Below are 14,069 nucleotides of genomic sequence, written 5' to 3'. Positions count from 1 at the left end.
GCTGACAAAAGTGGATGAAATGCCTACCTCTTAATAATTTGGAGAAAACAAAGAAAATAACATATGAAAAATGACTTTTTCTCAGGAGTTCTTTATTAGTTCAATTAGTTTTTCATTATCATTAAATATTATACAAAAAAATGAATAGCTTACTATTCTAACATTCTGAAAGCTGGGTATCTGGAAGAAATAATTCCCATTTTAACGAATTAAGAGCCCTGAAATTCGAGCAGTGGGTTGATTCCACTAAAGAGGGTTAAAATACTTTTTATTATTAAAGCTTACTATATTCCTAGGTTAACTGTCAGAAAAACACAATAAAGCACACATATTCCCAAAGAGGAGAAGGAAGGCAGACAGGTTTCATTCTAACCATTCTATGCAGGTAATTAGAGCTTATGCAACATAAAATGGAAAATGAGCAGCCACACCCCATAAAGCACACCCACATGCATGGGTTCCATTCAGCTGACATTAACCAAGTGCCTTCTCCATGCAGGCTCCATCGTGGGCAATCAGGACACAAGCTAGGCAGGCCCGGACCCTGACCTTCCAGGGCTCACAGCCTACCATGGGTGGGTGAGAGACACACATTCAAGTGACCTGGGATCCAGGGCTGATTGTGAAAAGTGTCAATGACCTGTTAGGAAAACTCAGAGGAGAGAGGGGCCCACTCACTGGAGATGGCTGGTGAGGAGGAGGTGATGGAGCTGGCCCCGGCGGGTGGGGGGGACAGCCTCAGTGAAGCTGGAGAAAGAGAGGGCTGAGAGAGGGAAGGCTCTGGGAGCAGCTCTGGCCTGCAGACCCTGGCTCTGCCTGGAGACCAACGCATTTCTAAAGAAGAGAATCTCACACTGAGTGGGAGGGAAAATGTATCCTTGGCTATTCACCTGTCTTGGCTCCACCTATCCTAAGCCTGTCTACAATACTTCAGTGGGACTGTTTCTTCCATTTTCTACACCAACGCCTACAATGACCTCAAGCTAACACAGGAGTTGAAAACTCAGCTCTAAGGTGCAGCAAGAAAAGGGCATAGCCTACTTATTAAGTGTGCGTCTTTTTAAGGATAGATTTTGCTTGGGGAAGGAACCTTGGTAGAAATGCCTGAGCCATTGTTTACCTGGTTGTGAAAGGCCTGCGACACTGGTTTGCCAGATTGAAAAACAAGGGTCCTGCCCAGAAACCTTGGTAGCTACTCCCGAGTGAGAGTCTGAAGAGCAGACACTTACCTGTTTGCCCTGCACTAAAACATTAGTAATGGATGGGGCCAGGCTGTCCACTACTTTACTTAAAAGGCTTGCTGCACGGCGCACAACCGACCTGGGGGCAAAGAAGAGAGCAGGGCAGATGTTCACAAATCTGAAAGATGCTGCATTGGGCCCCTGACCGGGAAGTCTGAAAAATTTCCATGGTTGGGTCCTCATAGCTATTTGGAAGGAATTCTGAGCCCAAGACAGCTGGGAGAAACAGCTTAAAGTTCTCAGACTGTGGGCCATCCGGAATCAGTGAGAAATCCCTCGCTCTCAACCTCTGCCACCAGGCTGTGCCAAAAAGCATCCTTCGTGCCATTATTAATTTAAAAACAAAGAGAAAGGAGCCTAATTAGTCCTCATCTGGGAGCTGGGGGCGGAGTTAAGTGGATATTCTGATTCTGCATTAATGAGTTCATTATTAAGTCTGTCACTGGTATGTGTCACCTATCCCTAGAGCCACATTAAACGATATTTATTTTTTGTGTCTAGATGACCAAATCCCTGGATTGGGGGACTCACTTAGTAATGAATTTATGCAATGCTACAATGAAATACCAGTAGTGTTCTTCCTGATAAAGCCAGAGTATTGGGAGAATGAATTCACACTGTTATTTTTACATCTCTGAGAAAGTCTTTGGCATGTAGACAGAAGACATTTTTTTAAGCACTGCACATGCAATACATAAGACATTTTTAATTTTTTTCCTCAAAAGTAAAAATTCATGTGGAACTTCTAGATGGAGAAAATATGCTAAAGATGTAGTTTAAAATTGGCTGCGATCTTCTTGTATTTCAGGACATTTACAGAAGCTGACTTACAAAAAACATTTATATTCCTTGATCTCAACATAGAATGAACTAACAGACAAGTAAGTCAATACTGATACGGTTAGTGAAACAAACACTTCCTATCTATTTCTAGAGAAGCTTTCACCCACACACTTTAAGGTCAAAAGACAGGTTTAACCCTCAGAATGCACATAAGACCACACGTGTCAAGCAGCTTGAGTTTCCAAATTCTGTGCATGTTACCTGTTTCCCATGTACCAGAAAAGTAGTAATGTGTGGGGCTATAGAGGAAGAAAATTTCTGGGTAAATGCAGCCCCGTAGCGTACCGCCAACCTGGGTGTGTCAGTAGAAAGTCACAAAAGGGAAAATACAGTAAATAAAACTTCTGGGAGTTTGTTCTTTGAGACGTAACAGTCAGCATTCTAAATGTCTGCTAGTTAATGAGTTATCTGACATGGAAATAATATATATAAAGCGAGAATTTATTTTTTGCTTAGCCAAAAATCGGTCTGTAGACCACATTTGAAACTTACTGCCTTAAAAAACATTGGCCTGCATGCATTCCTGTGTGGAGAATATTTACAGTGAAAAATTGAGAGATGTAACCACAGACCATTACCTTATTTCTTCTGTGTAGGAATGCTGTATCTATTAAAACATAGAGTTGAAATACTACCACAAGACTGTTTTGTCTAGTCCCCTTACGGTACAGATCAGAAACCTGGGGCTCACTGAGGTTTAGGGAGTTTCTTACGACACTGCTTCAGGATTTTTTCAAAATTAGACAATAATGAATAATTTAAAGAAATTAAACTCATATTTTCAAAATTTGTTAGATTCTGCTAGTAAAATTATTAGAATCACTTCAAAACACAGAGTACCATGCATCTAGACATACTTATTCCATCGCGAATTTAAACAATTTTTATCTCGACTTACCTATTTTCTTTAAATCCCTGGGAAGAGACTACCTCTGCAGAATGAGTTAGTTTTCATGAAGCAACTACAATCATTGGGACTCACTCACAGTCAGAGATGAGAGAACTACCTTATAAGCATGTTATTCTTACATATGATTAAATGGTCTCTTTTCATGGACTTCTCTGATGATGGAACGGGTTTCTTGAATACAAACTAGAATCTAAAGCACATTGCTGGGACAGAGTAGCTGCAGGGTAGGAAACATTCATTAAGCGTATACCCCAGTGAACACTCTCCAGGTTCTATCCCTATGGAGGTCTTTACTGCCACTTTTTAAAATTTTTTTAATATCCTGGAAGAGCCATGCTCCAATGAATGTAGGCAGAGCCTTAGAAAAATGGCAGAGTCACAGTGCTGTAACCTTGGAGCTCAAAAGTAAAAAATAATCATCTTCAAGACTGGTCCATTATTGTGAGGCTACTGAATATGAAGACACAAAAATAAAACATAATGACAAGGACACCAATACGAACCAAAGCTTTTTGCTGCCAGCTCTTCTATAGATTCTCTCAATGCAATCAGAAATGGTACCTAGACATTGGATAACAGAGTCTTTGTTGAAGAAAGCTTTTAATTAAATGCATTACATTTATTTTCCTTTAAAAAAAAAATCACTCTTGAATTTTCATTTTGTTCTACTAGAGTTAACATGTCTACCCACTAACGTTCTGAACTACTTAAACACATAGTCCAAATACATAAAGCGTGAAAGCCCCAGCACCTGTTAATATCTAGTCTTAGTCTGATTTTGGTGAGTACTTTATTTCTTGAAATTCAGTTGTTCCCTCAGTTACTATGCAATCTAAGTTTTAAACAAATAAAGTTAATTTACTGCAGGAAATAAAAAATGAGAATACAGTAAAATGATCAACAACTTGAACAAATACTGTCAACTCTGAATATATACAATTATTCATTTGCTGAACAAAACAGAGACTCCTGGCGTGTCCACGAGGCTATGATCATTATGACGTGCACTAGAGCTCAAAAGACACCAGTGGACTTCATTCTTTGGCTGCAGTTTACACGTGATCTGACCTCATGACTGGTGTTGTCAGTAAATCAACCACGTGACACTCAAAAGGAAACAAGGGTAAAGAACAATGATCTATAATGTTTTACCCTGAACTGATATTTACAGCCTTATAACCAATTGAATAAAAATATATTCAGATTCAAGATACTTATGATCTCCATGATAGCATGTTGTACAAATTAAAAAAAATTTAAAGTCTTTCAAATAGCCAAGTAAAATACGAATGATTCCTAAATTTATAAAAATTGTTTTAATAAGTTTTTCCTCAACATTTTCATTATAAACTACACAAAAAGCATTACGAAAATAACACTTCAGATTTCTAGGTTTCCAATGAAATGTTTGATTTTAAAACATTCTTTTGTTTTAGCTAAAGTTCAAATTTGAAAGAATGTCTCCCCTATAACTGGGATTATGCTTATAGTTTCAAGACTAGTTAGAAACGTGAGAGATGCTGTGTGAAATCTGCTTCAAGCTTTTCTGCCTTTAAACAGCCAAGACATTTAAAACTGTTCAGTTCACATGTATACCAGTTGAGAAGGCTATCCCGTAGCTGCAATGAGGCAAAAATTAAGCAGACCTCATCTGAACAAACAAACATACTTAGTTCACCACCAGAACTATAAATCTTATTAATTACACTGCTATTTCCAGTTCTAACCAAGTAAACATACTTCTCCAGGCAGAGGACTTTCCAGTGAGCCAAAAACTTCTAGTAGCTAGACACTGAGTTCTTGAAGTGTATTCTAAATTTTTCTGTATTATAAAATGCCAGAAGCAGACCAGGATATAAAATGCAAGGATTTCTTACAGTAGTGACTCAACATACAAGGCTGTGGATTTCAGGGATAACTGGGCTTCACCCTTAATGCAGGGTGGACAGACACATGATAAGAAATGATTTATTTTGATTAGCCATCTTTAGAAAAAAATCCCATTAAATACCATGATCTATCCAAATGGCTGCTGCAGGCCTTGGGAGGCTAATTTTTATAGACATAACAATTCAGAATCATTCTAGAAAAATTATAGGAAATACAACTAGAAACAGGCTGTCAATAAACAACTATGGAGCCATCAGGGTTAACAGTCACAGGCAGAAAGCAGGCTCCAACACCATTCAATCAGAGCCGCAATCAAGCATCACTATGTGAACGCAATTTAGTTCATACACTGAACAGCCTATTCCACTCTAGGGGGTAGAAATGAACATCTTCTGTTTAACACTGGAGAAGGAACTAACTTATAACATTTCAGTAGATATTCATTATGCATATTTGATATATATTCAAGAACAGAGAGATCCTGTTATTTACAATGTTCTCCAGGACACGTGGTCTTACCTTCCTTTGTGATAAAGTTGGGACCTTCTCTTTTGAGCAGTATACCCAGCAGGATGGCTTGGCTAGCCAGACAACTGCAGTCCTGAAAATACAAACCACCATGAGTAACTGGAAAGAAATGGGTATGTGAGTTACCCTAGGGGACAACTCATCACAAAACCATATGATGCAGACAGGAAATATTCTGAAACGAAATTTAGGAAAGATAAAATGTCCCAGATATACTAGCAAGCACAAGACGACATTATACAATTATTTAATTAGATATCTTGCAGACAGAGGGTAGACAGGCTGGCTTGCTGGGGCAGCAGGGTTTAATAATCAAATTTCCCAGGAAACAAGATAAGCAACAGGCAGAAAGTATGTTGTGTTTAACATTACTCCTGACTCTGCCATACTCTGAGTGACTTCGTTAGGTGATTTAACCACTCCCTTGTTGATTTTACTTACTCGTAAATGGGAAGGCCATGTTGCTCGCAACCTGTTGTGAAGTGATGAATGAGTGGAGGAGACATGTAGAGAGTGTTTATTGTATTTTAGGGTATTTTGCTATGTGCTTTATGTTTATCTTATTCATGCTTTTATGAATCTACATAACACTGATCAATAACAAGGACTGATGATGTCTGGCAGGATACATATTGAGCCTATATGCTTCAATCTGTGTCCAGCAGTATGTCACAGTGTTTATAGTTCTACCATTAGAATTTCATTTCCTTGGATAAGGACTATATCCTACTATTCCCAACCTTCTTGGATAAGGACTACATACTTTCCCCACCCTTCCTCTTTTAAAATGTAAATAATCTTAGGAAAGGCAAATATTAACTTGCTATCATATAAGGATACCATATATCATATAAGGATGCAGTTCAAATCCACTAGGCACTCCTTGGAAACTCTATGGAGCAGTTCTACTCTGTCCTATAGGGTTGCTGTGGGGCGGAATCAACTCGAGAGCGGCAGGTTTATCATATTCACATGCATGAGGTCATAGAATTGCTTTCTTCAGGAGAGACCTAAAGCAACCATTAGACCTAAACAATGGGGCAAGTGATAGGATCAGGGCTGGGAAAAGGAGAAAGGACACAGAAAGGGAAATTGGGAGATCCCATGGCCTGTTATGGACTGAATTGTACCCTCCTCCCTCCCACTAGGAAACCTTGGTGGCATAGTGGTTAAGAGCTACAACTACTAACCAAAAGGTCAGCAGTTTGAATTCACCAGGCACTCCTTGGAAACCCTAAGGGACAGTTCTCTTCTGTCCTATAGAGTCATTATGAGTCGGAATTGACAGCAATGGGTTTGGTTTTTTTGTTGTTTTTCCTCCCTCCAGATATGTTGGAGTCCTAACCCCCAGTACCTGTCAATGTGACCTTACTTGAAAATAAGGTTTTTCCATATGCGATCATGTTAACATGAGGTCACACTGGAGTAGGTGTGCCTAACCCACTACAACGGTGTCCTTATAAGTAGAGAAGAGACACAGAGACCCAGGAGACAACAGCCATGTGAAGATGGAGGCAGACTGGAGTGATGCTAAGGACTGCTGGCAAACCACCAGAAGCTAAGAAGAGACGAGGAGGAATTCTCCCCTAGAGCCTTCAGAGACAGCATGGCCCTGCTGACATTGTGGTTTTAGACTTAGGTAGCCTCCAGACCGTGAAGGAATACATTTCTGCTGTTTTGAGCCCCCCAGTTTGTGGCACTTTGTTATGGCAGCCCAAAGACATTACTACATGGCCCATGCAATACCCTTATATCCAAGACAACCCCATTCCTCATCCCCCTGCCCTTCTGCATCCATGCTAACGCTCGGAATGGGAACATTTCTCATCACTGCCCGTGGAGCAGACAGGCCACCCATCTACCTCCAGGCTAACTGCTACCTTCTCTAAGAGGACAAAAAGACCACAAATGTCCCCACTCTGCCAATCTCACTCAGGGCCACCTGGGAACTGAATCTCCCTCACATTCAGTTTCTGCAGAATCTCGTGGGTGGGCTTGTTTCTCCATTCGGTAATGGTGACATCCGGCTGCTGCTCCAGTTCAGGAGAACTGGAGGTGCTGCTTTGTCTTTTGACTTTTGAATGCTTGGGAAGTTCTAGCTCTTCAAAACTCTTAAATTCTGGAAGTCTGGAAATTTAAAAAAAAAAGAAAGAGAGAAAAAGGTTGCAGACTTCTAATTCTATCTGAAAAAGGTACGAATTAGATAACTCAGAGCTACTCACTCTTCTGTGTCACAGATCCGTAGGAAGTCCAGTTGCTCTACTACAGCTCCAGATATTAGCGTCTGAAACGCAATTGAGAAAAGAAAGACGCACAACTCTTAAATTCAGCGAGCCATGTTATGATTTGAGAATACTTTTCTGGAAGGATGTAATACTTCAAAAATAAAGGTCACTTAAAAAACATACACAACTCTTACGTAACAAGCAAACCAAACCAGCTGCCTTCAAGTCGATTCTGACACATCTTTCTTCCATGGAGCAACTGGTGGGTTTGAACCGCTGACCCTTCGGTTAGCAGCCAAGTGCTTAACCACTGCACCACCAGGGCTCCTTCACACACAGAACATACACATCAACTACAGGTTCATGAGTCATAATAAAAGGGAAGTACCAGACAAGAGATGAACTGTCTTTTCATTCTGTTTTTAGAATTGTGGGCATTTATCTTTAGGCTGGAATTAAAATAATTCAGAGTACTACCTGTTAAAATGTTAAAAATATTACTTTGAAATTAAAGAAAAATACCATGAAATACTTAAATTGTTTCTGGGAAGAGGCAGTGTGAACCTGCACCCTGGATTCCACAGCTGCAGTATATTCCAGGGCCATACAGTGATGGGATATTGCCAAGGTTTCATTTTTCAGGATCATGGAAGTGTTGATAATCCAGCCTGGTGCTTCTCTGTATTCTGGCAACCCATATTTAGTTATTTTAGTTTCCATTAGTTGCTGATCATAGCTTGAGCAAACTAAATGAGGCCAAACTCAAACACAGTTTTTGTTTGTCAGTGGTTCATGGGGAAGAGTACAAATAAATGATAACCTACAGTGATTTTCAGCATTGTCTGTCACTTCTAATTATCTGATGAGCTGTCAGGGAAAACTGAGAAACATCCTGCATAAAAATCAAGCCCTGAATTATTATTTAAAAATAAGGCAACTGTTCAATCAAAACTGTGTATCTATTATGTCTTCCTTTTGCTCACTGCGTGTTACAGACGTGAAGCAATGTGGCAGAAAGGAACGCTGCACTTGTTGGCTAACTACCCAGAGCTGTCAGAAACTCACAAAGCGCATCATCAACAAATACCCACTACAGACAGTAGGGTGAGCATATTACCAGAACACATATGAAAGCCTCCGTGTAGAGTTTATATGAGGGAGGTCAAATGTGTACCTGAGCTGCACATTTTTATATGGTCCAGCCACAGTCAGGTAACTCTAGGACGTGAGCTCCCTGAGGGCAGGGTTATGTGTCTTGGGCAGCAAGCAGTGCTAAGCCCAGTAAATGTCCACTGAGTGACACGTCCTAAGACGCAGGCTCACATCGACACATCTTACTCTTTAATCAATCTGTCAGACAGACACTTACTGAACTTGCACTGTGTGCCAGCACCATGCTAGGTACTGAGGATATGTTGATGTTGTTAGCTGCCATCCAGTTGGCCCCCAACTCATGGAGACCCCATGCACAACGAAATGAAGATAGTGCCCAGTCATGCAACCCTGCGCCATGAACAGCTGTGGTTCAGACTGTTGTGATCCACAGGTACAAAAACTATAAAATACATAAAATCCTTGCCTTCTTGAAACTGACTTTACAGGTGTGTGTGTAGGGTTGGGGGCGGGGGGAAGATCATAAGCAAATAAAAAATATATATATAAAACATTAGATGGGGAGTGCTGGAGTGTGGAGTAGGAGGAGGAGGCAGGTTTGCCATTTGACACAGTGTGAGCAGAGCCTGAAGGAAGGATTGTGGTCAACAATACAGATTGAGGGAAGAGCGTCCAGGGTTCAGGGAACAGCAAGTGTGAAGGTTCTGAGGCAGGACCATGCTTGGTGTGTTTTAGGAGTAGAAAGGAGGCCAGTGTGTTTGCAGTGGAGTAGACAGGGAAGAGTGGTTGGAGATGAGGGTAGAGATGAGGCCAGACTATGGACAGCCACATAAACCATTTGAAGGACTCTGACTTTCACCTTGTGTGAGACAGGAAGTCATTGGAGGCTTATGACATGTGAGATAATCTGACTGCCTTATGACCAAGTGAAAAAACCAAAAACCCATTGCCGTTGAGCTGATTCCAACTCTTAGAGACCCTGTAGGACAAAGTAGAACTGCTCCATAGGGATTCTGAGGAGTGCCTGGTGGATTCAAACTGCCAACCTTTTGGTTAGCAGCTGTTGCTCCTAACCACTGCTCCACCAGGGTAGGAGAAGGCTAACTCTACCACGGCAGGTAGGAGTTTAGGGAACCATCGCTAAAACCCACGTAAGAGATGATGGTGGTTTGGACCAGGACTGTAGTGGTGAAGGTGATGGTAAGTGGTTAAGTTCTGGATACAACCTGAAGGTAAAGACAAGAGGATTTGATAACAGATTGTAATGTGGCATATGAAGGAAAGTGAAGAGTCAAGTATTACTCAATTCTCAAAGCTGACAGCTAATACAGAAATCGTGAGAGATAATTTTGATTTAATATTTCCCATTTTTACTAGCTTACCCTTACATTATAATTCAGCCTATAAAGTAAATGTTTAGTCTAAGTTAGTGGGCAAATTTGAAATTCCATTAATAGTCCCTAGAGCTTTTGTCAAAAAAAAAAAAAAAGCTGGTTGCCAAGGCTTCTAAATTAGCTTTATAGAAAACACTAGCTTATGATCTATTTGCTAGGTATTAATATCTAAGTTCTGATGATAACTAAATAATTTAATATTGTTATATATGTATTAAACGCAATATTCAAAAGGTATCCTACCTCTAAGACAATTATATCCCACCAGTCCCACTCGACCTAAGAATATACTCCTTCCTGTCACCCTCCACCCCACTGACTTTGTTTATTGTTTGGCTCCCCCACTAGAATTTAAGTCCCATGGGGTCCGAGACTCTGTATATCTTATTAATCACTATATCTCCAGTGCCTAGAGAGGGAACTCAAAATGCTTGTTGAATCAATGGACCAGTATTTATATTTATCCTACAGAGTGAAGACTGATGGGCAGAGTACTCTGGAAATGCAGAAACGAGTGAAGCTTGGCCTGAAAGCACTTACAGTCCACAGAGAAAAGCCTTAACAAGCAATCAGCTACCCAGAAAATGAAATAAGAGCTAAGGCTGAGATTCAAGCAAATTGCCACAGAAGCACTCTGGAAAGAGAAATTAAATTCCAGTCCTGGAGGCTTCACCTAAGAAATCACACTGGAGCTAAGGCATAAAATTAAAGAATGAGAAAAAAGGCCTAGCGACCTACTTCCAAAAGTTTACAGCCATTGAAAACACTATGGAGCACAGTTCTACTTTGACACGCATGAGGTTACCATGAGTCAGAATTGACTTGGTGGTAACTGGCTTGGTTATTTTTTTAAGATTGAAGGAAAAAGAAAAAGGCAACTCCAGAATACAGTGACATCATAAGGGGAAAAACAAAACAAAAAACTCCACTTAAATACAGGGATCTTGCAAGTATCCAGTATACGTGGGAAATAGAAAACATGGCTGGGAATGAACTCCATGGAGAGATACCCTGGGCTATGAAGCTGGGAGAATATGCTGAGGCCCAGTGCTGAGGGTCATGGGCCAAGGAAATGTAGAAAGGCACTGAAGTAAAATCCAAGAGGTGCATGTGGCTGCCATGTTCGGTTACTACATTAGAGAGAAGACAAGTAAGAACACCAATGTTAAGATCCCATTTACATAAAAAGAAATCCAAAACACAGCACTCTTTGAATCACGAATAATACAACTACTGAACCCTCTCTCTTCTAACTGTTGAGGCCCATCGAACAATGGAAAAATGAGATGGGAGTGAAGTGGACATTAACTTCAGCTGTCGGAAAGGACAGTGATGAAGGCCCAGGGGCTAAGGTTTAAAAAGCACTGAACCAGGATGTGAAGCCATGAGTTCTCGTTCCTTCTCTGCAATAGCTAGCCCCGGGGTTGTAGATAGTCACACGCCCACCAAAGGCTTCAGGCTCCCTGTTTGTGAGATGAGAGGATTAGAAGCAGTTGTCTCCAGGTCCTGTCCAACTTGAGCGTGTGTGCATAAGGGTATATGAGTGAAGAGTTTCCTGATTTCACAGATGATGAAAGAGAAAAAGGATCTCTTTCCAGCTTTATGCAGCACCTGACACTGGGGGGGGGGGGGAACTAAAGCAAATGAGAATCTCTAATTTTTGCCTTGAGAGCAGTCTCATCACCCTTTGTGTTGTCTTTATGATTCGTCTCTGATTCCTCAAATGAAATGGAAACTTTGCAAAACGAGGCAGGATATCAAATTTTAAAGCAAAGTAAAATTATTTTTAAACTCATATTCGGCACTGAAATAAAAATTTGTCAACATCTGAAGGCTGAAACTAACAGCTTATCATTATAAACCAGAAATGGAAGCCTGAAAGTATTCTGATTTCTTTTAAAAATTATAATGAATTTTTTTATGGCTTTTCTTTTTACATTAAAAGATTTAATTCATCTGAAATACATTTTGGTGTGTGCCGTTAAGGCTCAACTTCATCAATTTTTCCCAGACTATTTGCTAAATAATCTACATATTACCCATTAGTTCATTCAGCTTCCTTGATCAAATATTATTTTTACTTCTTATGTGTCTGTTGGGTCTTTTTCTGATTTACATATATGTTGCCATCAATTATACTAAACAAGTACCACAGCTTCACTGAGTTTGTTATTTCAGTGATTATATTTTTCATTTCTATAATTTCTATTTTATTTTTTTTTTATAGTTTCAAAGTCTCTGATAAAATTATCAATCTTGCCATCTAATTTCTTAAACATGTTGAACCTAGTTATTTTAAATAGACCGCATTTGATCCAGATAATAGACTGCTGGATCAAATGGGGGTCTATTTCTATTGTCTGTGTTTCTCCTTCGTTCTCATTTGTTGGGTTCTCTCCTTTGTATACAAATCATTGTGGAAACACATCGAGGCACTGGATGATATTATTTTCTACTCTTTGTGAGTCCTGAGCTATATCTGCTTTGCTTTTACTCCTAAGGTACAGCCTTTCAAGAGGGTCATCTGAAAGCCTGGGCTGTTTATCAGAATTCCTCCTCCTTGGCCAGCCCTGAACTCCAATTTTTGTCCCCTCAGCCGTATGAGACTGTCAAAACCTCAGCTCAGATACCCATTGAAATTATGATTGTGATTTTAATAAACCAATGCATTAATCTATAAGGAACTAACATTGTTATACTATTCAGTCTCCTCAACCAAGAATATGGTACAGCCTAGCATTGACTCAAATCTTATAGCTCTCATCAAAACCATTCATTTTTGTTTGGTTGGTTTTCTCCATATAAGTCCGTATGTTTCATAGAAAGCTTAGAAAAATATCTAGGTAGGGTCTGGGAGTGGGGAGGGACATTTCAGTATAAAAACAGAACTAGACTTCTGGTTAACACGATAATCACATATATTTAAGGCCTGTCTTTCATGAAATACCACTAAAATGACAGAAGAAAAATATTTAAGGTATAAACCCACAGGGAGAAAGACAACTAGAGAGGAAACATCAGTGAATGGGATATTTTAAACATTTTGAAATAACAAAAGTAGATGGAGTAACTGACTTAGCAAAGAAATTTTGATCTAGGGGAGCAAGGTCCCTCCGGAAATGGAGAGGCTCAGGACCCTCAGGCCCAGTGACTGCTGGGGGGCAGAGGGGAGGGAGGCTACAATCAGTAGATTGATTGACTCTTTACATGAACAGTGATTAGATCCAGAAGTTCCTCCCTCTTCCCTGAAGAGCTAGAAGTTACCATCTGTTTCCATCTCTCTATCTTTAGGGAGACAAGAGGTTTATTCTCTGGTGAAAGACTTTGGATTCAATGGTCTAAGGAAGACTAGAGAACAGGACACATAAAGATTACATGGTGGATTCAGTGAAAAGCTGTTTACTGCACAGTGGAGCCCCTAACTCCCTTCCCACACCCTGCACTCAGGACCAGGAAACAAAGTGCATGTCCTTCTGGCAGGAGGCCAGATGTTTATTTTCTGGGGAAACTGAAGAGCCCCGAGGAAAAGACCTTCCAGATATTGGCACCTGAAAAATGTTTGTTCCCAACAAAAAAGACCCTCACCTTATGAGTGAATTATACAACACAAGCAGCTTTATCCCCAAACACTCAACTTTCAATAAAGTTTTAAGTCCTTCACTCTTAAAAATGAATAAACTCATTGACCCTTTGTCCTCGAGTCAATACCAACTCAAAGTGACCCTATAGGACAGAGTAGAACTGCCCCCTAGGGTTTCTAAGAATGGGCTGGTGGATCTGAACTGGTGGCCTTTTAGTTAGCAGCAGAGCTCTTTACTGTACTGCCAGGGCTCCAAAATGAATGAACAGCTAAAAATCACCACATCTAGCAAATGCCTCCAACATAAAAGACTGAGTCTAAAAGCAAACAGAAAAAAGAAAAATC

At 40.2% G+C, this 14,069-nt stretch overlaps 1 protein-coding gene across 9 annotated transcripts in view; it reads right to left on the bottom strand.

Moving 5' to 3' along the window:
• PHKB (phosphorylase kinase regulatory subunit beta) overlaps positions 1-14,069 on the bottom strand; it is a 248,057-nt gene that overhangs the window by 29,362 nt on the left and 204,626 nt on the right. For 8 of the 9 annotated variants that reach the window (XM_023555674.2, XM_023555679.2, XM_064274128.1 and 5 more), the window contains 5 exons: positions 7,635-7,696; positions 7,377-7,539; positions 5,404-5,485; positions 3,498-3,555; positions 1,230-1,320 (listed from right to left, as the gene is read on the bottom strand). In XM_023555674.2, coding sequence (XP_023411442.1) covers positions 1,230-1,320; positions 3,498-3,555; positions 5,404-5,485; positions 7,377-7,539; positions 7,635-7,696 — 456 coding nt within the window. Of the gene's footprint in view, positions 1-1,229; positions 1,321-2,285; positions 2,377-3,497; positions 3,556-5,403; positions 5,486-7,376; positions 7,540-7,634; positions 7,697-14,069 lie in introns of all 9 variants that reach the window. The other variant, XM_064274133.1, reaches the window with a different exon arrangement.

The sequence above is a fragment of the Loxodonta africana genome, chromosome 21 (genome assembly GCF_030014295.1).
Source record: "Loxodonta africana isolate mLoxAfr1 chromosome 21, mLoxAfr1.hap2, whole genome shotgun sequence".
NCBI classification, from domain to species: Eukaryota; Metazoa; Chordata; class Mammalia; order Proboscidea; family Elephantidae; genus Loxodonta; species Loxodonta africana.
The sequence above is the reverse complement of the archived record's forward strand: the minus strand, read 5'-3'. Positions and strand labels throughout refer to the sequence as shown.